This window comes from Eptatretus burgeri, chromosome 6 (assembly GCF_056783735.1).
Source record: "Eptatretus burgeri isolate ZD-2024b chromosome 6, Ebu_testis_v1, whole genome shotgun sequence".
In the NCBI taxonomy this organism is placed as follows: domain Eukaryota; kingdom Metazoa; phylum Chordata; class Myxini; order Myxiniformes; family Myxinidae; genus Eptatretus; species Eptatretus burgeri.
The window spans coordinates 5,235,377-5,262,853 of record NC_140966.1 but is presented as its reverse complement, the minus strand read 5'-3'; the positions used below and the strand labels follow the sequence as shown (position 1 = coordinate 5,262,853).

The window sequence follows — 27,477 nt, the reverse complement described above, 5'->3', positions numbered from 1 at the left end:
TCTAAAATCCTCAATTTTCATCCAATTGACTTGAAATTTGAAAAGGATTTACTTATCAGGTCAATGCATTCAACCGCCTATTAATTTCGAAGTGAACATAGGCCAAAAGATCAAAATACGCCAAAATGTTTTGTTTCGGATCCAGCCCATCACTGGGATACAAAACGTGAACTGTTCCACCTGGCAGAGGTATGAAAGATTCTTCACCATTGAGAGATTGGGCCAAAAACGATATAGTACTGTATATAGCATGATATTTCAAAAATGTATTGGGCCTGATATGTTCTCGTGGATCAGGCATTGCGTGGCGGAGGTATGCGCTCCACCGAATGTCCTAGTTTAAATGAGTGATAAGAATTGCCACCTTGAGGAAACCACTGAATACATACAATCTTTAAAATTACAGGCCTGTTTCTATTTGATCTTTCATTTCCAAGTCTCTTGAACCTGCTATTGCCAATCAGTTTGTTTCTCTCATAACATCATGCTTGGAATACTGTGTCTCAGTTAGCAGCCTTAGCTGCTGCTTCTCTCGAGCCCTAACAACCTATTCTGAATACATATTGCAGCCAGGATTGTAGTGAAAGCTCATAAATTTGATCACATTACTCCGATCCTCAAGGCATTTCACTGACGCCCAGTAATTCAACTTCTACATTGTAGTCTTGCTGATAACCTTTAAAACCAAACATAAATTGGTTCCTGTCGACTTTTATGACCTAATCACATCTTGCATCCCTGCAAGAAAGGTCTGGTACAACAATGGGAACCTCTGGTAGTTCCTACCCCGAGGATGTCGACTTAGTGATCGAGCATTCTTCAGAGCTCTGTCTCTTTAAACCTGCACGGACTTATCAATTCCGGTTTAGAAATCTCTCCCTAAATCACATCTGTTTACAGTTCCTTGCTTGTAAAGTGCTTTGAGATTTTGCTTCGGAATGAAAACCGTTCAAGAAGAAATTAATTGATATAAACAAAGGTCCAGGTCAAATTTGAACCACCTTGATTAATGATAATGTAGAATGAAGAACTAGTCTTGCTGATGAAAGTTGGTGTTGACTGATAGAACAATGGATTGAATTAACAGGACGTTGATTAGGGGATGTTAATTGCCATGGCAAGGCAGGAGAAGCTGACATTTCAAGCATTAACCCTTCGTCGGAGCAAAAGAAAAACAAGGGTTAATGCCTGAAGCATCAGCTTCTCCTTGCTTTCCACGGCAATTAGCATACCTTAATCAACCAAACAATTACAATACCTGCTGTACAATCACCTGTCATGGTTATTTACAAGTACAATACTTCCTCGCTTTAAAAAAAACTAAAATTGGAAAAATAATAATATTTAATTGAAAAATTCAACAAAATTTTCTCATGATGAATTTTTGAAACCATTCGATGGCTTTCGACGGTAATTAATGCTCTATAAGCTTGCTTTGTCTCTCAGACTAAAGGAAATGTCAGGATTATTAGGTTTTTGATGGCACAAAAGAGACTTGAATGTGTAAAGAAAAATTTGGCAACCTTAACTGCAAAATGGAAGCAGGTTATTGCAAGTGAATGAGATTTTAATATACCATTTTGAAAAGGCCACAGAATATGGGACACGTGAAGAATGACGCCGTCCTCGTCATTAAAGTTGTTGAAAGCGAAAAGAAGGTTTTGTGTTTTTTGTTTTTTTTCTTGAATTAAAATATTACAATAAGAATTCCAATTTACCTTTTAACAAGTCTTTGTAAAATTATTTTTATTTTTACTTTACTAAAGCCTCACATTTAAAAATAATAATAATAATTGTCTGCCTGCCTATCACAAACCAGATGCTCCAACATGCCTGACTCAAAATTTTCTTTTATGAAAAAGAAACTAAATGATGAAATAATTACATGTAATGAACATCCAGTCTCTTGCCTTTTCTGCCATTATTATTTTTGGCTGATCACAGAGTTCAATGCCATTGCCAAAGTTTTTTTTTTGTTTTTTTTTTCTACAATGTTAAAGGCTTAGACACAAGGTGACAAGTCCAGACAAAATGTGGAGTGACTTAGAACTCTTCAAAACCGATCTTTGTTACGGTAGTCGTGAGGGCGCATTTCTCCTGTGAGGGCCAGCATCACCGTGCGGTAAAATAAGGCCCAATAACAAGGTGCCTTGCTGTCGTCCGTCTCACTTCAATGCATTATTAGTCACTGTAATACTGTGCATTGATGGTTTTTCCCAACTTCAAGAAATTCCACATGAATTAAACTGTTAAAGTCCCAAAACACTATTACCATCAGCTTTCCGGCTGAACCATCAGATTTTTGGTGGTGGTGATGAAACGAGGGATCTTCCTCCTTTGGCAGCGTTCTCATGGCTTTGGGACAAAGGCCACACAAGTTACCTTTTGATCAAGTTTGAGATACATTCGTATCAACCTTGCATTTACGATTTAAACTGAGAATAAATTGTTTTTTTCCACAATTCCAACACTGGTATCCAATTATACAATTTCCCCCAACAGTAATTCAGCGATTCTCCAAAATCATCTGTTCAATGCATTTAATGTTTGCTTTAATGACAGCAGTCGATGGAGTGAGAATGCTGAAGATTTCTCAACAATTCATGGCCATTTTGAAACGAATACATGAAAAATACTGTTGTGTCCACGCCGATTAACACCGACGCTGAACGGATGGACCAAAACTGGCTTTACTCCCTTGGACATGTCGGATTAATGGCGGCTTTGCGTGTGCACGGGAATCGCAGAAGAACACGAGGTTCTTAGCTCTTTTAAAACGGAGTTTATTTACTCCGTAGTTTTGCCTAAAAAAATAATGCCTAATTTTTTTTGATTCCCCCAAAAAATGCCTAAACTCTGTGTTTGTTTCTAAATCTTGTGTCCCAAACCCATCACTTTCTGCACCCACCTTACCCAGTCGCACCCAACTGTTCCTGGACTCTGTGTCCTTTTTTCCTGACAAAGTGGAGAATTTGCTGTCAAACCTCGACTCAGATTCTGCAACCTCAGTACGTTGGCAACCTTCAGCTCGCGATATTTCCTGGAAATATACCTTTGTATTTCAGCTATATTTGTGTGAGTGATAATTGGATGGCCTCTGAGCATGCAATACATTCGGTGAATGTAATAGTGAAGTATTTCCACGCCGTAGGTTGTAATTATTACTTCCTAGCAAAATCGAATTGCCTTGTCGTTGTTACCTACCCAACTCATTCACCAAGTTTTGTCAAAATGCATCCATAACTGTTTGAAATATTGTCCCATACTGTACATGTATGGTATACCAATTTTGGCCATATCTCTCAATGGTGAAGAATCACTTTTATAATTCTCATTTCCGGATCCGAATTCAGATCTTCATGAACATCTAATCATTTCGTCCTTGTCACACACCCAACCTATCCACCAAGTCTCGTCTAAATTCGGCCATAACTTTTTGGGATATGCTGCTCACCGACAAACAAACAGACAAACAAGCAAACAGGAACGAGAAAGGCACTCAGTAGAGCACATAACTCCACCAGACTGAACAGTTTACGTTTTGTATCCCACTGTTAGGCTGGATCTGGATCCAGACTTTAACCAAAATCGAATTGGCTTTTTCTTGTCACCTAATCAACTCATCGATGAAGTTTAGTCGTAACTCCTCTACAACTTTTTTTTTAATATTATGCCATATTATCGGTTTTGGACCAACCTCTCAATGGTGAAGAATGAATTTTTAAAAATTTTAAACTCTCGGATCCGGATCTGGATCTTCTCTAAAATCGAATCGATTTGTCCTTGTCACACACCCAAGCAGTCCAAATTTCATCCGGATCTGTCTACAACTTTTTGAGATATCCGGCACACGGACAAACGGACGGGTGAAAAAATAACCTCCGTCCACCTTCGTTGGCGGAGGTAACAATTTTGGATAAAGATAGCTGCAATCAACCACAGGAGAAAAGACAGCTGGGATAGAAATGATAATTGGTTAAAGTGTCGAAGTAAATGAGATGATGGTTAGTTTTTCTCAAAGTAGTTATGGAAGGGATGTGACTTTGCCAACTAAGGTAGGCAATTATAGAGACAAGAAATAAAGACGCTGATAAAGAAATGTAAGTAAATTGTATAGTAATTGCTTGGAAATACTGCAGATTTATTCCCCTAATGTGCTGCCTCACTCATCCATTTGTCTTAACACACTGAGTGTAGTTTAATTTCAATGTGGAAGTGTCCATATTTCACTGACCTCCCGTTACGAACGGGAATTAGGTACACACCCCGATGCCTTGTTCACACTATGAAGTGTTCTGTTCTGATCAAGGTCGCTCCAGATTCGTGTGTGAGCCTAGAAGAGAGGTATCCATGACAAGTGTCTAATACAGATAGAGTTCGAGTTTGCATTTCATGCAATTATGCAGATAGTTGCACGCGTGTGCATGGTGCATAACAAACTATCATTCCAAATGTGCATGTGCCATGATGAACGAGGGCACTGGTAATGCAATGAAATGATTGCGTTCCCACTTATCATGCCGAGCTGAGATCGGATAATAAACCATTCTGCTGGAAGTAGGCAGCAATAACAGCATGGCTTACCCTGCACATGGGGCATACAACATCAGAACATCGTCAGCACAGTCTGAAATAACGTGGTGTTTGTGTGTTTCACTGAAGAAGAAGAACTAGTAGGGCAGCGAAATGAGTACTTGTGCCAACATACTTTTTTAGAATCCTTAAGGTGTCAAGTTAACGTTTTTAGACATTAACAAGAAAATTAGGTTGGTCTTGGGGTCTATTTGGCTGCCATCTTGGATATTGACACGCCCAATTATCGAAAAACAGAAATTTTCATCACTTTTGAACCAAACATGCGAGAAATACAATTGAAACATCTATTCAATAGAAACAGAAATACAATTGAAACAATTGAAAATACAATTGAAACATCATACAATTTTGACATGACAAATTTATTTATAAATTGACGACCCGTGAACCCGTAGGGTTCCCATTGTGACAGCGGTTGATAAAAACAAATCATTTCAAAATAAAAATTAAAAAAGGGATAGCTCCAGCGAACTATACCGCTGAGGTTGTTTGCATGGATCAAATTCTCCCGAAGAGTACTTCACCAAATCGGGAATTGAGTTTTTTAATAATTTATTTGTTGCCCGATTTGAACGAAACTTGAAACTGCGCACCGCAGGAGAATGATGAGTAAGGTGGCACTAAAAATTTTGCGCTACCGTGTACCGTTTTGGCTGTATTTCGGGAACATGCATACATTCATACATACATACATACAAACATATATACAAGCCGGTAGGCGACGAGGGATCCGCTAGGATCGAAGCGCTGGATACGATGCTTTTCATTCTGACCGATCTACTGACGAAGATTCATTGCCAAGACTTATTGGTTCACATACAATTGTTCCTCTGCCTGGCAACATTTTTCCTATTACGTATTTTGCCAACTGGTAGTCCTCATAAAAAATGACGTTAAATAGACACCCTATTTTTGAAGGACTACGATTTGAAAATTAAAACCTAAATCAAAAATTGGCTCGACTAAAATTTTCTAAATATCTCAAAGTGTTTAATCCCGAAGTCTCGTTTCTCCACATTCAAAACTGTAGGACAAGTATTGAAAATAGAGAACGCGGTATTTCGGCCGCTGCATAGCAACGGGTGGTTTGAGGAAACTCAAACACGCACATTCCCAGCTCATATGGCACCAGGTCGCCAAGTTTATTCGAAATCGGTTTGCTGGTTTGTGCTGTGGAGCCTCGCGTTGCAGACACACACACACACACACACACACACACACACACACACACGGAAAACCCGACAATAAGGGATATCTAGCGAATCCAACAAGATGAGAGTTTTAGTAATAGGTATATAGATAAATATATAGAAGATATCATTTTTAATATCTGATAATGCTTTATGGGTCATACTTCAACAAACAAACACACAAACAGACACCAGTCCGTGAGTCATAGATTTAAAGTAGTTTTATTTTCATCTTCATTCTTGAGACATATTTAGCTTCTCCGATGAATAATATGGTAAAAAATACAAATCTCTAACACTTCCAAATCAGCACGTAGCTATTAATGTTACGTCAGCAGGTCTTTTCGATTTATGGCGAAATTATTTGCCCACAATAATGGACAATAACCTTCCACAAAAAGGATCATATTTTGCTCAGCAATAATACACAACAGTGGAGCCTTTACTTAATGTCTGCTTATCAAACACAGCAGCTTTGTGGTAATAATGAAACAAACAAACCGCACGAATGTGTAAACAGCCAGTCAACTCCATTATTTCATTGGAATTAATTTTAATTAAAGGATAGTGTATGAATACATAATATGGTGGGCCAGATAGACTGGACCCTAGAGGTACTGCACATACACATAATGGTATTGGTATTGATCATAATGTGCATACACACTCATCTCTCAGCTGTCGAGCCTGGGTTTGAATACCGGGCAAGCTATAAACTGTCATCCCAGGGTTTCACAGGCAGGGTGATTCATCATTGCATCCCTCGGGTGGATGTTAAACTGGGCGTCCCATCCGCCGGAGTTAGTTGCTGGACGCTAATGATCTCAAGAGTCGATGAGCTATCACCGTCACCCTGAACAAATTCCAAATGGATGCCATAATTACTGCTTAGGAGGCAATGGCAAACCACCCAGTATAACCCTTGCCAAGAAAATGCTTCGGCAACACCGACGCTCCGTAACAGAGGATGTGTGGTACACCAGACTCAGAACTGTTCCTCATACTACTACCTTCCCGGGACACGTGAGCTGATGCCGTCCGGTCCAATTGAAGAATCAGAGTTGAGAGATGCAAGAAACTTCTCTGCCTTCTCAGGTGAAAAAGACAGCGTCCAGCAGCAGTTGGGTACGACAGGGAAGGATGGCGACTGAGAGTGGGGGTTAGGGACACGAGATTTGGAAGTAAACTCAGAATTGAGGCATTCGGCCTTCTCTCGAGTGGAGTCTGCTGTGGTGCCATTTGAAGTGAGGGAAGGGATGCAGAGGGAGGGAGCATACTCCAGAGACAGACTTGACAAGGTGCCACCAGGTTTTAGAGGAGGGAGACAAGTTTGCAAGTTCAGTCTTGATGTTGGACAGATGTCGTTTTCTGCCTCTCCTGAGAATAGACACACTTGCTGTGGGCTTTGTGGAATGATGGTGGAGAATCACTTTTAAAATCCTCGGATTCGGATCGTCACCAAAATCTAATCAGTTCATGCTTGTCAAACTACAAACCCGTCCACCAAGGTTCATCCGAATCCGTCCATACATTTTTGAAACATCGTGCCATATATCGTTTTTGGCCCCGTCTCTCAATGGTGAAAAATCATTTTTAAAATTCGAGGAGTCAGATCCAGATCCGCATCTTCACCAAAATCTAATCAGTTCGTCCTTTTCACAAACCGAACCTGTCCACAAAATTTCATCCGCAACTTTTTGAGATATCCTGCACACAAACAAACAGACAAACAGACAGAAAGGGGTGAAAACATAACCTCCTTCACCTTCGGTGGTGGAGGTAAGAACTTTCTGAATGGTGGAATAGTACTGCTCGGGGTCTAAGAAACTCTGTGGTTCCTTGAGGGCGCTAATTACAGAAACAAACCCTACAACGGCAATAAGCCTTCGCCAATCCTATACTCCTATAGGTATAGGGGCAGGCATAACATAAAGTGGGAGTGGAGGGAAAGTCACAGCAAGAAGTACTCCTGAGGGTTGAGAGGTGTGAGATCAGTACACGAACAGTGAGAAATTGAGTTATTGATGAAAAGAGGTAAAGTTCAGGTCTATCAAATTGGAGAAGCCAATGGCCGAGGAATCGAGGAACTTCCTTTGGGAAGAAGGATTCTGTTAAACAGATGATGTTAGTCGAGTTCCTACAATCGGGTCCCATGACCATTTTGTCTGACCAAAGGTTTGAAGGTTGATGTTTACATAACTCGAGGGTGCTGAATAAAATGAGCTTGGGTGAACCTCGCAAAAATGTGAGCCAACTCGGCTCGACATCAAAATTGACGATGGACGTCACATGACTTCTGGTAAATTTAAAAAACCGACATATCTTTGCTTCGATATATCAGATTTTCACGATTTTTAGATCCTCCAGGAGGATCTCTAAGTCTAACTCACGTTGTTGTTCTTGTGGACTTTTTTGTTTCACAGCCGACAGTTTTCATCGAAACTTCCTGAAACTTGGCGTATATATGTAAAAATACCCTGCGCAGACAGTAACCATCTCCGATTTTAAAAATTCCTCCTAGAAAAAAAAAATTATTACGTCAAAATATCTCCGCTAATGGAAATCGCCTAAAAAAATTATCTCCAAAACTAGGCAAGCTTTTTGAATTCTCTTTGCGGGAATCGAACAGGGCATTAGCAGAGATAATTTATCCCAAACCTGATACATCACAATGACGTCATATTCGTTTTTATGACGTCATCATGAAGAGAACGAGGATCTTAGCTCATTTGAGCTTGTCTTTAGAACCTATTGTGGCAGATGAAAATGGTGCACGTCACAATTTGAATAGGTGGAGCAAAAACGAGAGAGAGGGGCATGAGGCGGAGCCTGTTGCTGGAGGAGGTGAGCAGCACCGCTGTTATTAAAGTGATTCCAAAGAGAAAAGGATCACTCTGACTCTGAGCAGCATGTAGGTCGTATCCCTGGCTCGCACATCATGAGTCGCCTGGCGCTGTGCGGAAACAACAGCCTAGCTCGCTCCCCGGTCGCTTCCCAAGCTCGGGCTTTCAATCAGACGGAGATCCCGACTGACACCTGGATCGGTCCAGCGACCGAGGAGGGTGCCACCATGATCCACCTGCCCCAGGCGGTGCTCTATCTCCTGATGGTCGCTCTCGTGCTCGTGGCTGTGGCTTATGGCATTGTGGGACATCTTCTCAAAGACTTGTTGCACGACCTGCTCGGTGAGAATGTTGTCCCCTTCAACCCACCTTCAGATCTCGAAAGCGCCTCCTGGGGAATCCAGTGGACAATTTATTAATAAAATCATCATTGTATTACATCATCATAATGTGGGATTTTAGAATTTTGATAATTAGGGATATTGAGTGAACCTCGAGTGTGTGTATCTGATTTGATTTACCATACACTTTACAGAGTGTTGGTGATGCCGAAGCAGTTTCTGAGCAAGGGTTACACAGGGTGGTTTGCAATTGCCTTCCCAGCATTGTTTGTCCGTTCTCTATCCTTTTAAATGCTAAATATCAAGCAAGGAAGCAACACGTACCATTTTTAAATCATTTAATATGACTCAGGTTTTATATACACAAGAAAGGAGGACATATGATGGAGATGATTAAGATAATGAAAGGTATAGATTAAATAAGTGAGGATGAATTATTCAACAGAGTAGACAATGATAGGACCAGGGGCCATAGCCTGAGAGTAAAGAGAGTTAAGATGGTAGCAAGGTAGGGGTCTTTCACTTAGAGAGTAGTTCATGCATGGAATGTCGTGGCAGCAGAAAAAGTAGATAGGTTTAAATTGGAATTAGATAGGTACGTGGAAGTGATGGAGATAGAGGGGATATGGGGATGTTGACAGGACTTTTCGGTAGTTCGAGCATTGATGGGTGATTGTGTGCATTTGTACGGAGTGTTGTTGGTGGGGGTCTCGTCAAGGGGGGGTTGTGTGGTTGATGTTGTGTGGTTTCCAATCAAGCCCATGCCCCCTCCCCTGAGTTTTAAAACAAAAAAATACAAAAACTTAAAAAAAAAAAACACATACTGCATTAAATTGTCCATTGTCGACTAATGTTCCTTGAAATGAGGTTAAAAAAAAGAGGTCATGCCTCCAATAGCTCCTTGATGAGGCTTCGACACCGGAGATAAAATGTTTTGTATTTAATTTGCTGAGTTCTCTCCAGTAAACCGGTGCAATCAATTTGAAGACTTTTCAAACAAATTAACCTTTGATGTTTTTTTTTTTTTTTTTTCTTCTTCATTTGGAATGATTGACATTACTTTCATCTCTGATTTTCACCATCTCATTCTTGGAGGAGGGGTTGAGTCTGAAACGATCATACACAGTACATGACTGTTGTCTGTGTAAACTTTTGTAAATCACGTGACCATTGCACATTGAATCTTTTGGGTGATGTTCCACAATACTGCTCCCCCCCCCCTCCCCATGTGATTGTGGGGGAGACGACTTGTGATTTTTCACCTGCACACGTTAAAGTAGTGCAAGCTGTTAGGGTTAGGGTTAGGGTTAGGGTTAGGATTAGGGTTAGGGTTGAACCACTGACCCCTACAGGAGAGAGGTTGGTATTACAGGTGGGTCAATGAGGCCAATTCTGAAAACAATATCTCTCGCTCCTGTGGGGAGCAGGTATTGAGTGGTCCGTATAATGCCATAACCTGTGACCGTCCCTCCATATCTCCCTGCCGTAGTCCTTTCTCTGCCAACTAATCCTGATATTTCCATTACCTTCTTATCGATCGTGATGGCGCGTGACAAAGTGGTCCATCATCAGTTCTGGACATTGCGATGTCATTACCTGCAAACCCATTAATCATTTATCAACCAAAATCGCAAATAATTTTGACCAATTTTTCAGAGGTACTGGAAGCGATCGCTGAACCTGAGATGGCACATCAAGCTCCATGTTTACAATTTTCTGAATCCAAGTACTGTGTTGATATTATGAATCCATCAAGCCACTCTGTTTGCTCATTGGAAGCTGATTATGCATATTATTTCATGGGACCTCCTTGCACAGTTATAGACCAATCAATTTCACAAGGGGACACTTATTTATGATGTATACACGGAGTTTTATGGATCGGAGCATTGAGGAGGGGGTTGGGAGGAAACCTTCCAGACTCCGTGGTGTAATGGGCAGTGTCCACTCCGAGTATGGGAGGTCGTTGGTTCAAACCCTGGACGAGTCATACCGAAGACTTCAAATTGGTGAATGCAACTTCCTTGGTTGACACTTAGCATTGCAAAAGGATAAAACCTGGATAAACAACCATAGGTTGGCAACCATTGCACATGGTTTACAGGCTCAATGGCCTCCTCCTGCAATGAAATTCCTTGTACGTTGACTCATATTATATGATATTATATTACGTTATACAAGCAAAAGTACCCGTCCCCAAGGTCACCCAAATGAACTGAATTTGGAGTTGCGACACGCACAGGAGGGAGATGGACGGAACATGTTTCTTCCCTTTTTAAAGGATATATTTATAATAAATATGGGGGAAAAGGTGTACGGGACGAGCAGTTCGGAACAGTTCAAGTGAATCAAGAGATACGAGTAGGGATATGGGAACACGCAAACTTATACACAATGATAAATATAAATAGATAAGAAATCCAAACCCACACTAGGTGCCACAGATCGCACTTTTACAAACAATATACTTGTAGGCGAGACTTCTCTTTGTGATGTGTGTCGTGGAGGGTGATGTTGCAGCTCGGGAACAGCATCCGTGTTTCAGAGAGCCGTCCTCCCTGAGCAATGAAGAAACAGAGTCGGCGATAAAGAGAGCCAAAGAACAGAGAGTGATCTTCTTTGTCTGAAAGGTTCCGCTCACTCAGGACGTGTGCCCAGAACCAGCCCTCGTCGCCCTGTCCTTTGTCCACGGTACTTCTTCCTTACGTGAGTCTTCGTGGTCTGCCCTCCATCCTCTCTCAAGGTACTTCTTCTTCACACTCGTTCTTTCTGGATGCCGGGAGCTCTCTGACTGCCTTTTGCTGCCCGAGGCCCCGTGATTTGCTTTCCACTCTTGTGGGAGGTGCCATCCTGCCCATGGGGCGGCCCCAATAAAAAAGGTCTTTCCCCTCTTCCGGAGCTCCCCAGCATACGATGCTGCCATTGTGTGCCCAAACTGGCCAGACAGATCGTGATTATCCTTTTTGAAGCATTTGAAACTTTTCCATTTGCCCTTTTTGTGACCGGAAGTCCTCACCTGGCCCCACCTACAAACAAGGGATTTCAGCATACAATATTACCCCGACTACTCGGTCTATAAATTGCGTATGCTGCCTCCTCAGCATCACGTGTAACAATATGACTTACTATGACAGATCCCTGATGCATGGAAATCTAACCAACTCGAAACACACGGATCATGTTAAACTTACTACAGTCCAGCTATGGATCCCACCCTTTCCACTGTGCTACCTTACACAGCATGCCCCCCCCCCTTCTTTGTACCCTCTCATGTGTGTGTGTGTTGTGTGTAAGACAGTTTTACGTTAGGCGACCCCGTTTCTGTCTCCTGATAAGCACGCGTCTTCCCTGCCACCGTGATCCCTTCCCATCCTTGTTTATTAATCATTCTCCCTTTTGTTTTATAATTGAGGGACTCTATTGTCTTTTGGTTCTCGAGTCGATCCTGCATCTTTCAATAAAATAAGAACATGCTTTGAACGAGACTTTGAATGAGCATGCTCAAAGGCAAATTTGTCCAAATCGGTAACAGTCGTTTTGAACGTTGGGTCTAATTTGGTTTCGATATCTCAACTCGCTCAGGCCATTTCCATCACCCTCCAGGACCACCAACACTGGGAATATGACAGGGAGCCTACCTCGGGAGCCCGCCCTGTCCTTCATTTTCACAGCAGTTCCAACGAACTGTACAATGCCTTAAGAATGTTCAGTTTCCTCCCTTTCAGTTTCGTGTTAAACAGCAGTAGCAACCGTTTACAAATGTAATCATACATACATACATCAAGCTTGGCTGAGAATCGATATGTAACAACCGAATGTATTGCGGTCAAAAAGACAGACAGACACCAAATTGCTTATGATTGCCATCTTTGTGATTCGTATTGAATCGTTAAAGAAGTACGTGACGTCGCCATCTCATTTGGTCATCCTTGTGGGATGATCCTGATGGCTTTCAGGGTAAGTGTTTCATCTGAATGTTCTTTTTCTAAATTAGATTTACGTGTGAACCAGGTGACAATCGTTCATGCCTTCAGTTTGAATATTTGTCTTTTACTGTTCAGCTATTCTGGGGCAGATAAACCCAGCGTATACCAGGTCCACGGACAACCCGTGTGCATGACAACACATCAACCTCCAAGAAGTCATGGGACGCATGGTTTTTTATTGACGTTGCATAACAAGCCTTGATGTGATGCTGTCTAATACTTTCAAAGGCTTCCTTTATATGTACTGTAATCACAGGATGTACTTGCACTCAAATACAGGGTGCCAGCTTTTTGACAGATTGAAAGTGGGATTTTTCACCCTTGTTCTTTCAAATTATGTGCCTAATGATGTCAAACCCATAATTAACTTTCAAACACGTTCCAAAGACCTGGCTATCATACTTTAACAATGCACACCTGGACTCATTTGCTCTCCAAAAGCTGTTTCTACAAGATTTCATGTCTATGGAATACTTGTTCATTTTAACACATCGTACAGTACCAAACGTTAATGACACTGATGGAGGCTTGTGTGGAGATGCTCTTCTGCAGTGTTCTTTGGAACGAATGATTGATGGTGCCTTTTTTGATATTGTCGCGGCATCGCCTTGCCTTTGGTTTCGTAAGATGTGAATACGCTTTCACTTTGGTTTAATGGAGTTTCACAGCAAGGTTTATGGAGAGCTTTTACCATTGTGGTTTCACAAAGAATCGACTCGAATCTGAATGTCTCGGACGTCTTTTCTTCCACGCTAAATTGGTGATCCCAATGGACAGACGAGGAGATGCAAACGTGCAACCAGTCGCCAGGAATGAAACCAGTCGCCAGCCAGTTGTGCCTTTCTCATACCCCCAACCGACCAGGAAACCAGTCGCCAGCCAGTTGTGCCTTTCTCATACCCCCAACCGACCAGGAAACCAGTGGCCAGCCAGTTGTGCCTTTCTCATACCCCCAACTGACCAGGAAACCAGTCGCCAGCCAGTTGTGCCTTTCTCATACCCCCAATCGACCAGGAAACCAGTCGCCAGCCAGTTGTGCCTTTCTCATACCCCCAACTGACCAGGAAACCAGTCGCCAGCCAGTTGTGCCTTTCTCATACCCCCAACCGATCAGGAAACCAGTCGCCAGCCAGTTGTGCCTTTCTCATACCCCCAATCGACCAGGAAACCAGTCGCCAGCCAGTTGTGCCTTTCTCATACCCCCAATCGACCAGGAAACCAGTCGCCAGCCAGTTGTGCCTTTCTCATACCCCCAACCGACCAGGAAACCAGTCGCCAGCCAGTTGTGCCTTTCTCATACCCCCAACTGACCAGGAAACCAGTCGCCAGCCAGTTGTGCCTTTCTCATACCCCCAACGGACCAGGAAACCAGTCGCCAGCCAGTTGTGCCTTTCTCATACCCCCAACCGACCAGGAAACCAGTCGCCAGCCAGTTGTGCCTTTCTCATACCCCCAATCGACCAGGAAACCAGTCGCCAGCCAGTTGTGCCTTTCTCATACCCCCAACCGACCAGGAAACCAGTGGCCAGCCAGTTGTGCCTTTCTCATACCCCCAACCGACCAGGAAACCAGTCGCCAGCCAGTTGTGCCTTTCTCATACCCCCAATCGACCAGGAAACCAGTCGCCAGCCAGTTGTGCCTTTCTCATACCCCCAATCGACCAGGAAACCAGTCGCCAGCCAGTTGTGCCTTTCTCATACCCCCAACCGACCAGGAAACCAGTCGCCAGCCAGTTGTGCCTTTCTCATACCCCCAACTGACCAGGAAACCAGTCGCCAGCCAGTTGTGCCTTTCTCATACCCCCAACGGACCAGGAAACCAGTCGCCAGCCAGTTGTGCCTTTCTCATACCCCCAACCGACCAGGAAACCAGTCGCCAGCCAGTTGTGCCTTTCTCATACCCCCAATCGACCAGGAAACCAGTCGCCAGCCAGTTGTGCCTTTCTCATACCCCCAACCGACCAGGAAACCAGTGGCCAGCCAGTTGTGCCTTTCTCATACCCCCAACCGACCAGGAAACCAGTCGCCAGCCAGTTGTGCCTTTCTCATACCCCCAATCGACCAGGAAACCAGTCGCCAGCCAGTTGTGCCTTTCTCATACCCCCAATCGACCAGGAAACCAGTCGCCAGCCAGTTGTGCCTTTCTCATACCCCCAACCGACCAGGAAACCAGTCGCCAGCCAGTTGTGCCTTTCTCATACCCCCAACTGACCAGGAAACCAGTCGCCAGCCAGTTGTGCCTTTCTCATACCCCCAACGGACCAGGAAACCAGTCGCCAGCCAGTTGTGCCTTTCTCATACCCCCAACCGACCAGGAAACCAGTCGCCAGCCAGTTGTGCCTTTCTCATACCCCCAATCGACCAGGAAACCAGTCGCCAGCCAGTTGTGCCTTTCTCATACCCCCAACCGACCAGGAAACCAGTGGCCAGCCAGTTGTGCCTTTCTCATACCCCCAACCGACCAGGAAACCAGTCGCCAGCCAGTTGTGCCTTTCTCATACCGCCAACCGACCAGGAAACCAGTCGCCAGCCAGTTGTGCCTTTCTCATACCCCCAACCGACCAGGAAACCAGTCGCCAGCCAGTTGTGCCTTTCTCATACCCCCAACCGACCAGGAAACCAGTCGCCAGCCAGTTGTGCCTTTCTCATACCCCCAATCGACCAGGAAACCAGTCGCCAGCCAGTTGTGCCTATCTCATACCCCCAACCGACCAGGAAACCAGTGGCCAGCCAGTTGTGCCTTTCTCATACCCCCAACCGACCAGGAAACCAGTGGCCAGCCAGTTGTGCCTTTCTCATACCGCCAACCGACCAGGAAACCAGTCGCCAGCCAGTTGTGCCTTTCTCATACCCCCAACCGACCAGGAAACCAGTCGCCAGCCAGTTGTGCCTTTCTCATACCGCCAACCGACCAGGAAACCAGTCGCCAGCCAGTTGTGCCTTTCTCATACCCCCAACCGACCAGGAGAACCAGTCGCCAGCCAGTTGTGCCTTTTTCATACCCCCAACCGACCAGGAAACCAGTCGCCAGCCAGTTGTGCCTTTCTCATACCCCCAACCGACCAGGAAACCAGTCGCCAGCCAGTTGTGCCTTTCTCATACCCCCAACCGACCAGGAAACCAGTCGCCAGTCAGTTGTGCCTTTCTCATACCCCCAACCGACCAGGAAACCAGTCGCCAGCCAGTTGTGCCTTTCTCATACCCCCAACTGACCAGGAAACCAGTCGCCAGCCAGTTGTGCCTTTCTCATACCCCCAACTGACCAGGAAACCAGTCGCCAGCCAGTTGTGCCTATCTCATACCCCCAACCGACCAGGAAACCAGTGGCCAGCCAGTTGTGCCTTTCTCATACCCCCAACCATCTTCATCGCGGTGGCAAAGGTTTTGATAAAGCTGCTGCCCACAGCTGTGGTTAATGCAAGTCCAAGCCCAATTCGACACCGGGAACATTACTACCGAGTTGATGTGGTTCAAATACATTGTTGGCTCCTTGTCACCAGAATATGTGATGGAGGTGAGAGATATTTTACTGGAACCTCCGACGAACAACCCACACACGATTTTGAAGGCCACGCTCTTGAAGTGCACGACCCCCACTGAGCACTGCCGCTTTCAACAACTTCTTACAACCGAGGATTTAGGAGATTGAAGACCCACGCAACGAAGACCCACGCGGTCCATAGTTATTCCATTAATATACATTCAGATAGTCCCTTTCCTATTGTCTAGCGGGACAACGGGACAGTGCGTTGTGTGGATCTCATAGCTCGGTCTGTTTACACTACTCTAACTTCACTTGTACTCTTCTTTTCTGTTTATTCCTGAGGTCAATCCAAATGTGGGTCCTCGCGGAGGCCAACCCATGCACGGCACGTGCCGCGGCTCGGGGAGAGGAATAGGGAAGCTGCGACAACACCACACGAGCATCGACAGCGCAGCTCTGGGGATACAGCGATAACCTCGAAGGAACCTCTGCCGCAAGCTCGAGATGATCGTCTGACATTTCCAATGATCTGGGATGAGATTGCCGGTTGCATTGAAAAGGCGTACGAACGAATATCTCATAAAGAGGCTGCACGGATGTTTTTCACAACACAGAAGAAAATGACCCAATATCGGAGAGAGCGTGGCTGGCAGCTTAGTGCTAGTAACTAGATCGTCAGAGGCCGATAATAGGAAAACAACAACAACAACAACACCACGTTGTACAGGACACAAGTGCGCAAGACACGGACGGCGCGTTCTTTTCAACCCATTTCTGGATTTAATTATATCGGCATCCTCTTTTCCCTCCATTTCTCCATTTCTCCATCTGATACTGAAACCTATGTTATTTTTCATTCCAAACCTCCATCTAATTATTATATTCGATAGTTCCCCTCAATTCCTCACACAGATCGGGGTTGGCCCTGCGCACACGACAGCAGATATGGGTGAACGCGCACGACGCACGTGGCCACGTGTTCCATGGCCAATAACCACATCGTCAGAGGCCGATAATAGAACATGCCGCACGTGCTGTACGGAACGTGCTCGATGGCAGGCAAACCCGCTCGCAGCCCTGATACCTTATCATCGCACAGAGCAACGCACGAATGGCACACGTCTTGTTCTGGTCTGTGCATGGGTTGACCCTAACACCTTACCGTCTGTCCTCGCTGGTGGCCACGGGTGTTCCCCACGGATGGCGGACGTCTCCTCGCCTCTCCGCCCGGCGAAGCCGCGATTAGAGTCCCTTTATAGAGAGAGTAGCGACATAGAGGGTCCGGAAAAATCTAGTAACGTGATTGCGTGGAGCCATTTTGAGTCCATCGCGGACAGGATCGGACGCATATCGGTCAGCGTTTTAACGTCCCCGCTGTACGCAGCGTTCTCATTCGTGTTTTACATCGATTTTACGACAAAATGGCAGGTTGTTGCGCCTTTGGGTGCACAGATAGAACGGAGAAGGGATTCAATATGTATAGATTTCCATCAGATGCTAAAAGACGGAAAATCTGGGAGAACAGAGTCAATCGTGTTGGATGGAAAACAACTTCTTGGTCAGTTCTCTGCCAGGTCAGTGTGATGGTGGTCATGGTCCCATATGTGTATACTTGTGTGCTGCGAGTGAGACTGGCCTTTGCTTTGGCTTTCCAGGCTTGTTATCCATTGCTCGTGGATTAATTAGTACTTGAAGGGGAAGGCATCTTTATTTAAAATTAAGTTTGAGTTGAAGTTTTCGAGCGAGATCAATTAATATAGGGTCTAGATCATGTCTCCAAAGTCAGACTCATAGTCAAAGTCAAAGTCAAAACAAAGACGAATGAACGGAGAACGGATCCGGGCTAACTCGGCCCACGGACTAACACGGCCCACTCTTCAAAGGCAGGGTTAGGGTCAACAGCAACCCTAATTCTGACCCGAACTGTAACCCTAACCCTAAATCTAACCCTAACCCTAAACCCCAACCCTAGCTTTTCAGAGTAGGTTATACCAAAGATTTAAAATCTATTGGTGTGGGTGTAGACTGCCAGATCTGAGGATACCAAACAGGTCGACACCCCATAGAAGCATAGAAGGGAGCCCATCTAACTTCTGAGTGTAGCATGGTCGGGACTGGCTTTTATCTTCGGGGGGGGGCATGAGGGGAGGGGGGGGCATGAGGGGATGGGGGGCATGCATTGAATGTATGTATTTGTCTCTGTTGATTTGAATGTGTGAGGACATTAACTTGTGTTTGTGTGTGTGACTTTCAATTTATAATTTGTATGTGGATGAATTAGTACGTGTGTGTGTGGTGTGTGTGGTGTGTGTGTGTGGTGTGTGTGTGTGGTGTGTGTGTGTGAGAGAGAGAGAGAGAGAGAGAGAGAGAGAGAGAGAGAGAGAGAGAGAGAGAGAGAGAGAGAGAGAGAGAGAGAGAGAGAGAGAGAGAGAGAGAGAGAGAGAGAGAGAGAGAGAGAGAGAGAGAGAGAGAGAGAGAGAGAGAGAGAGACAGAGAGAGAGAGAGACAGAGGGAGAGAGAGAGACAGAGAGAGAGAGAGACAGAGGGAGAGAGAGAGACAGAGGGAGAGAGACAGAGAGAGAGAGAGAGAGAGAGGGAGAGAGAGAGAGACAGAGAGAGAGAGAGAGGGACAGAGGGAGAGAGAGAGAGAGAGAGAGAGAGAGAGAGAGAGAGAGAGAGAGAGAGAGAGAGAGAGAGAGAGAGAGAGAGAGAGAGAGAGAGAGAGAGAGAGAGAGAGAGAGAGAGATAGAGATAGAGGGAGAGAGAGAGGGACAGAGGGAGAGAGAGGGAGAGAGAGAGAGAGAGACAGAGGGAGAGAGAGAGAGACAGAGGGAGAGAGAGAGAGACAGAGGGAGAATGAGAGAGACAGAGGGAGAGAGAGAGAGAGATATGGGGTGGGCTAATGTATTTTTGGTGGGATGAATATGTGATCGGCAACATGCAGCAAAGTTTAGATTAATAATTTAAATATGAAAATTAAACAAACACAAATATGTACCCACACATGATAAACAAGGTCAAACAACTGCAGAAATACAAAGATAACTGTTAACATTGTATTGTAATGTACATGTATAAACAGGGAGGTGAGAGTTCGAGTCTCGCTCTCGCCTCCCTGAAATGAAAATGAGGCTGAAATAAGCAGCACGTGGACTTGTCTAGTTCATTCCTTCTTTGTCATGGTTCTAAATGTCTGTGAGTGTTAAATCACAACCAGCTGTGTGAATTTCTTCTTTATCATATATGGCTCTTAGTTGTCATAAATCTTCTATTTTGTCATCTTTACATAATTTGTCCATTATCAACATGGAAAAGACCATTCCCATCTGTCATACATGGAGAACATCATGGAATACACGGTTCAACGCACTGGCGCCATGCGGTAGCTCCCCACGCGCACCGCACTGAATGGACTCAAAATGGCGTCAAATCGTTAGTTGTCGCTACTCTCTCGATAAAGGGACTCGAGCCGCGATCAGGCAGAGGCGTGCTGGGCAGTTTGGATTGCTCGAGCCGCGTGGCGCATCGTGGAGCAGGCATTGATCAGCGCCATTCGGGGGTGCCCGGGGTGGGCATGCGGGGCCGACACGACCCTCTGCCAGTCACCGGGGCACGGTCCAGAAGATCGGTGCAAAGCAATTCATGTCGCGGAGATCGGTGCGGGGCGATTCGTATCTTGGGGCTCGGAGCGACACAATTCTTCAGCTTGGGGTTATCTTTCCGGAAGTGGAGTGGAGCTGTTTCGGGCCATCATGGCTGGGCCATGCAGTGGTCCGGGTCCAATCAGAGTGGCCGATTCGGGTGATGACACATGGCTTTAAACAGGACCTTTAAAGGTCACAAAGGTCAAATTTTCAAAGTTGTGGGAATCAAACCGGGTTTTCGACCTTCTTCGACGAACTAACTCCAATAAGCGAAAGCACGTATCCCGTTTCCTTATTTTAATGTCCACAACATTGTTTTGTGACCTTTCAAGGTTATGCAAAGGTCAAATTTTTAAAGTTGTTGAACGAAACCGGGTTTGACATTTTGCGGCTAATAACCCGTCACTCGTACCGCATCATGTTGATCATTTTTATAACTTGGTCAAAAATTATCACATTGTCTCATCCTTGACTTCTGAAACAATCTACAAATACACCTACAAAAATACATCTACAAAATACACCTACAAAAATACACAAATACATCTACAAAAATGCACCATCGTCGTCTTCAGACTTGTTTATTTTAAAACTTTTAGAGTTTTTTTTTTTTAGTTTTTTTTAGTTTTTTTTTAACTTAGTTCATGTTTTTATTTCATTTATTTATTTTTATTTACAGGAGCAAGACTCATGGTTAAAAGCTATTTGAATTACATTTCTGGGAAGCAGAAACAATGCAATAAGCAGTTATGACTTTTGTTGTTCTGTTGGGGTTGTATAAGGTACCCCACAGGTAATTAGCCACACCTCAGACAAAATCCTTCGGAATCAGAAACATTTATATTCTTTTCCAGGATGCTGTTGCAACAAACAGATGTTTAGTATTTTATTTATTTATTTTTATATTATCTCGAAGTTCAAGGAGAGCTATTCGAATGCAGTTTGCTTTTCGTTCACGCAATCTGTAGCGATTTTGTTTCGTGATACACACATCTCTGCAACCTCTCCATCCAGAGCCTTCCGCATGGCGTGCACCACAAACACGAAGTACAACAGCATCCGCTCTTATTTTTGGCTGGGTATCAATCTGAATTGTACACGCATGACATTTTATTCATTCGAGCAACACGTACGTGCGCTTGCTACGTATTCGCCTCTATTTCCATCCCATGTTCAGTTTATGGCATGGCCTGCTTGCAACAGAATTGATGCCCAAAACAAATTGTCCGTAGTGAAAACGAGCAGTTTCATGCCTAGTTGGCCTCCTATATTAGCTCCTTATCCTCTGTTGTGTAAACGTTTTTACTTTCATGCTATTTCTCATGATTGATTTGCAATGACTTTTGTTGTACATATTCGTGTACATATGCATGTCATCGACAGGGAAAATGAAAACATGAGGGTACACAGGCCGTGCAACCAATATGTCCGTGACCGCCGAGTGAAATTTGCAAATCTCTTCCCAGCAGTCCTGTCGTAGTCGTCGTGTATCAATAAGCCGGCTACATTGCAAGTCCTGTAATGAGAACCACCACGGCCACAAGAGGAGACCTCGGTGACTCTGAACGGGATGTAACTGCTGGTGCGTCTTTTTGCAGGTGCTATGAGGAACGGTCTCAAAAGTGATGTCAGCCTGGGAAAAAGAAGAAAAGACATCATCATCATCATCAAATGGCAACATCAGTCAGAAGGGAACTTCATAGGGTGCGATAGCATTAGCCAGGTTGCTGTGCACAATCCGCTCATAATACTTGGCAGTCCTGTTCAGCAAGGGGCATAGGCAATGGACTGCCAAGCAGTGGAGGAATGTGATCTGGTCTGATGAGGGGTCATTCCCCACGTTCTCGACAAATGGACGTGTGCATGTGTGATGAGAAACTCTGCAGTCCCGAGTACCTGGTTCCAACAGTAAAAGGTTCTGATGGTTCCATAATGGTACGACTTTTTTTGTCGTTGTTGTAGTCCGGGAGCCAACCTGTGTACGAGGCTGTTTTAGGGTTGGACCTTACAGCCTCTGCTATAAAATTTTACACCCCCAGGATGTTTAGATATATGTTTGCAGTTCATGAAAACCAATGTTGGCAATTCATAAGCTCTTGCGAAAAATTTTGGCGGCCGTTTTTGTTTGAGGAAGATTTGAAAAATTTGATAAAACAGCAATTGTCAATAAAATTTCTAAAAAAATTAAAAAATCACATTCATGAAAAATAAATGTGAACTAAATGTAAGAATTCAATCAGTGCATTGTAAAATGACAAAAAAAATTTGCCTTTGTGAAAGTAAACCTCGTAAAAGTACATAATTTTGTGAAAAATGCCTTAAAAATAACGTTTTTTGAAGATGGCCTTTAGAACTTTTCTCATCATAGGCAGATGCTGCATTAGAATACTAATTTCTCTTAATGTGATATGAACATGGTATCCATGGCTAATTAAAACAGCAAATTTGAGTGAGTTCTATCAATTTTTAAAGAGAAAATTAACATTTTTGTCAACCAAAGTTACCCCTACCCACAAAATCCTCTTACTCTATTGAACACAGTTCGGTTAAGGTTTGCTGGATCCAGGTTGGGTACTTCACAGTTCACTCTTCCAAAGGAAAATTCAATGGTGTTTGGAGTGACATGGCCCTGGAGCAGACATACAACAATGAAGGGAAGACATCTCTGTTCAAACGCATATCTCAGGCACCAGCTGCTCGAGATAAATATGTGAAGACAGCACCATTTCTCACAGCTGTATCAGAGAACATAAAGTCTATGGCTAATCTAGGCCAACAGGAATCTACTCATCATGGAGAAACACATAAGCAGGCAACAGAAGAACATATGCATGTTGAGGAGATCAAGAAAGTGATATGCCAGCAGATGATAAACCCATTCCAGTGTAACAACCAAGTGGATCTGCTCAATAGAGCAACTAGTGAGAAGGATGCTTCAAAGACTTGGTCCATGCTCCAAGCTAAGGGCATGGAAGCCATTATGAAAGCAGAAGAGGTGGTCTCTATTAAGATTGAACCACTGAAGCTGGTAACTTTCTCCTCACAGAAGAAATCAAAACCATCAAGGAAACAGAGTTTAATCAGGATCTATCAAGATGAGACTGCAACTACACGTGTGTTGTGTTTCTATCGAGATGCCGACCCAGTCACAAGACAGATTGCATTTTCCCATGAGTGGACAGACTATCCATCATCCCTATTTGAGGTTGATCCACGCTTAGCACAGGGGGTTGTAATGCGCAAAGGCAACGAGTCTGATTTCGTGGCAGTGCTAATTGCTGAAGCTGAGCAGGATGTTGTTTTACAGCTGCCATCATTACCACAGAGTGACCTATACACAGTTTATCTGGTAGACACAATGGCATTTGTAAATAAATACCAAAAAATGGGTGCGAAAACATTTGGTGAACTTCCCCAGCTGTATCTTCGCAAGCAGGTGTATCCTGCAGTTGAAACCTGAAATGTGCAACTGTGTCAACATCATTGGTGATCAGTATGATTTTGATGATAGCCATACTTTGAAGGGTGATGAGCAGCAGAGGAGAAACCAGACAGACCAGGCAAGACAATTCTCACCATCCAAGAGTCTAGAAATTCCGGACTGGAATTTATTCATGAAGAATCCAAGAAATAAAGGAAATCTTCAGAACTTCATTGGCACTTCCCTTTGTGAGAGTCCTGAAGCTATTCCGGATGGAGTGACCATCATTCTTGGTGGTATGATGGAAAACAAAGGTCACACTCTTTCCATCACATCAGCATCAAGTTCAGTTCTGGACTTACCTTGTGAAGAACATGAAGAGGCAGACACAAGGATTATTGCTCATCTTGCGTATTGTGTGGAATATCTTGATCACCATCGAGCTGTTGTGCATGCAACAGATACAGACATAATTATGCTGTGTATATATCACTTCTGCTGCTTGAACACATTACAAGAACTCTGGATACAACGGCAGAATCAATACCTACCTATTCATGAGCTGGTAGAAGTGTTGAGCAAGAAGTACCAGAAAATCCTCTTGATGTCGCAGCTACACTTCTGTGCACATATGTGTTGTGTGGATGTGACACAGTGAGCTACCCATTCAGAAGGGGAAAAGAAGAGGTCAGGTCAGGTATGGGAGCATGTGCCAGAACAGCGCGTCGCTGCGTCCACTTTCCGCCGGTACTCCAGGGGCCTCCGTCTGGCCATCCCCCAGGCAGATGCCAGGCCCATCCCCATCTCCTTGAGATGATGGTCAACCTGCTGCAACCATGAGGCACGTGGTCGGCCCACTGGCCTCCTCCACTCATGAGACTCCCTCGCTGAGAGAATCTGGTGAGCAGGATCAGCGTCCAGGAAAACTAGCCACATTTCCATACAGCCGCAGCTGACGCTCACGGACTATGCAGGTAACAAATCTCATCCGAGTCTCTCTCAGCAACCGCTCGTTGGACACAAAATCCGACCAGCGATAGCCAAGGATTCTCCGAAGAGACCTGGTACCAAAGGAATTAAGTCTCCATCTCAGATCCTTGGTCAAAGTCCAAGTCTCGCACCCATAGAGCAAGACTGGAAGTACCAAGGACCTGAAGACTCAGACTTTCGTCCTCCCCGCACAGGTACCGGCAGCGCCACACCCCATGATCCAGTGAATCCATGACTCCCCCAGGCCCGACCCAGACGTCTATTGACCTCCGGCTCACAACCTGCGGAGACATGAATATCACTGCCAAGGTAAGTGAATCTCTCCACGACCTCAACATCCTCACCACAAACAGACACAGACAGGACAGCAGCATCCAAGATGTCACCGAAAGCCTGGATCTTTGTTTTGACCCAAGAAATCCGTAATCCCAACGGCTCCGACTCCTCATTCAGCACCTCGAGGACCCCAAGAGGATGTCTAAAGTCTCCGCAAAGATGACTGCATCATCTGCAAAATCAAGGTCCGAGATCTTGACATTGCCAAACGATGCACCGCAACTTGATCTCTCCGACATCCTCCCAAAAATCCAGTCCATACAAGTGCTGAAAAGTGTGGGGGCAAGTACACATCCCTGACGAACTCCAGTAACAACTGGAAATAAGTCAGAGATGGTACCACCACACTTCACAGCACTCTCAGTACCAGAGTAGAGTTCAGACCACCACACTATGCCCCACACTCCTTCAGCAATATGCAATACCCCACACTCCTTCAGCAACCCTCCTTACCTCCCCCCCTCGTCCCTCGTCCGACCCTCCCCCGCCCCCTCCACCTCCTGCACCAAAAGCCTCCTCCCCTACCTCTTCATTAAAAGTGTGGACCTCAAATATCCGGGGCCTTCGCTCAAACCTTTCAGATCTTTCCATGCAGGTTGCCTCTGACAAACCAGACATTATCTGCCTAACAGAAACTTTCCTCTCCCAAGACGTGTCTGACTCCCAAGTATCTCTCCCTGGTTACTCCCTCTTACGGTATGACAGACCTGAGCCTCGTCCTGGTGGAGGTGTTGCTCTCTTCATCAAAGACTCTATTCCTCACTCTCCCTGCACTGCTCTCACTCCCCCACACCCCCAGGAATACCTCTGGCTTCGGCTTCCCCTCCACTCCCACCTCATGTTTATATGTGTACTGTACCGTCCACCGAACAGTGATGACTCCATCTACACCTCACTCTCCGAAAACATGGACCATCTTCTATCTTCTCATCCAAACTCTCTCTTCCTCTTATGTGGCGACTTCAATTGTCATCACGCCAGTTGGCTAGGTGTGGGTACCTCTCTCACCTGCCATGGGACATCAGCAAAAGCTTTCTGTGACTCATTGGGACTGACTCAATCGGTCAACTTCCCGACCCGGATCTCAACCAATGGTGCTCCATCTCTTCTGGATCTGATTTTGACAAATTTCCCTGACAATATCTGCTGCTCTTCCTTTGCTCCAATTGGTTCTTCTGACCACGTCCTTGTCAAAGTGGACATCTCTCTGGCTGTTATCAGAGAACCACCTCACCGCCGTCGAGTCTGGCATTTCACTCAAGCCGACTGGCAGGGTCTCCGAGCAGCCATCAAACTTACAGACTGGTCTCCTATCACTACTTTCTCAAACATCAACTCATCCTGGGAATTCTTTCAAAGAAACTTGCTCTCCCTCATGCACAGATTTATCCCCTCTCGTGTTCAGTTGTCTTACCCTTCCTCCCGCCCTTGGTTTACTGAAGCTTGTGGCGAGGCAGTTGTCCTGAAACAACTTGCCTTTGCCTCATGGAAAGCAAACCCAACTGAGGGCAATCTCAGTTCTTTCCACAAAGCTCGGAACAAGTGTGTATCTACCCTCAGGAGAGCCAGAAAACAACATCTTTCTCATCTCAAGTCTGAACTCTCAAACCTCTCTCCCTCCTCAAAATCCTGGTGGCGTTTAATCAAATCTGTTTCTGGTGTATGTTCCCCCTCCATCCCCTCCCTTACCTCAAATGGCCGCACTGCTGATTCCACACGTGATAAAGCTGAATGTCTAAACTCGGTGTTTGCAGCTAAATCTTGTGTCCCAAACCCATCACTATCTCTACCCACTTTACCCAGTCGCACCCAACTGTCCCTGGACTCTGTATCCTTTTCTCCTGACAAGGTGGAGAGCTTGCTTTCAAACCTCGAGTCAGATTCTGCAACCGGTCCAGACGGCATCAGCCCACGCGTCCTCAAAGCCTGCTCTTCTGCTCTTGCTCACCCTCTCTCTGTTCTATTCACCCTCTCATTTTCCCAAGGTCATCTGCCATCTGCTTGGAAATCTGCTAACATCACTGCCCTGCATAAAAAGGTGCAAAAACAGATCCCTGTAACTATAGACCAATCAGCCTTCTCCCAATCATCAGCAAGGTTATGGAATCCATCATCGCTTCAGACATGAAATCCTTCCTCTTCTCCAATGGCTTGATTTCCAATCATCAATTTGGTTTCAGACCAGGTCACTCTACCCTAGATATGCTGCTACTGCTCTCCCATCAATGGATGGAGGTCCTCAATGCCAGACAGGAAATCCGAGCCGTATCCCTGGACATATCACATGCTTTTGACACAGTCTGGCACCCTGCCCTACTCACCAAACTCTCTGCCCATGGTATTCAAGGCCATCTCCACTCATGGCTCGCAGACTTCCTCTCCTGTCGCAGTCAACGTGTGGCCCTAAATGGAGTTCTTTCATCCCCTCTTCCTGTGCAGGCTGGAGTTCCTCAAGGTAGCGTTCTGGGCCCTGTTCTTTTTCTGGTTTTCATCAATGATCTCTCGGACTCTCTGGAAAATCCTCTATTTCTCTTTGCCGACGACTCCACCCTCTGCCGTACCATCTGTCATCCCTCAGACCGGCAAGCAGCAGCTTCTTCGCTCACTGCAGATCTGGATAAAATCACAAACTGGTCCAACACGTGGA

General features: G+C 45.0%; 1 protein-coding gene across 3 annotated transcripts in view; it reads left to right on the top strand.

The window, feature by feature from the left end:
• The window catches only part of SMIM44 (small integral membrane protein 44), a 70,053-nt gene that overhangs the window by 5,690 nt on the left and 36,886 nt on the right, over positions 1 to 27,477 (top strand). Inside the window, exon 1 of one of the 3 annotated variants that reach the window (XM_085883808.1) lies at positions 8,647 to 8,971. The exons of 1 other annotated variant lie outside the window; for it this stretch is intronic. In XM_085883808.1, the coding sequence (XP_085739934.1) occupies positions 8,725 to 8,971 (247 nt within the window). In that variant the 5' untranslated portion in view covers positions 8,647 to 8,724. Of the gene's footprint in view, positions 1 to 8,646; positions 8,972 to 27,477 lie in introns of those variants that run through there. One more of the 3 variants, XM_085883807.1, reaches the window with a different exon arrangement.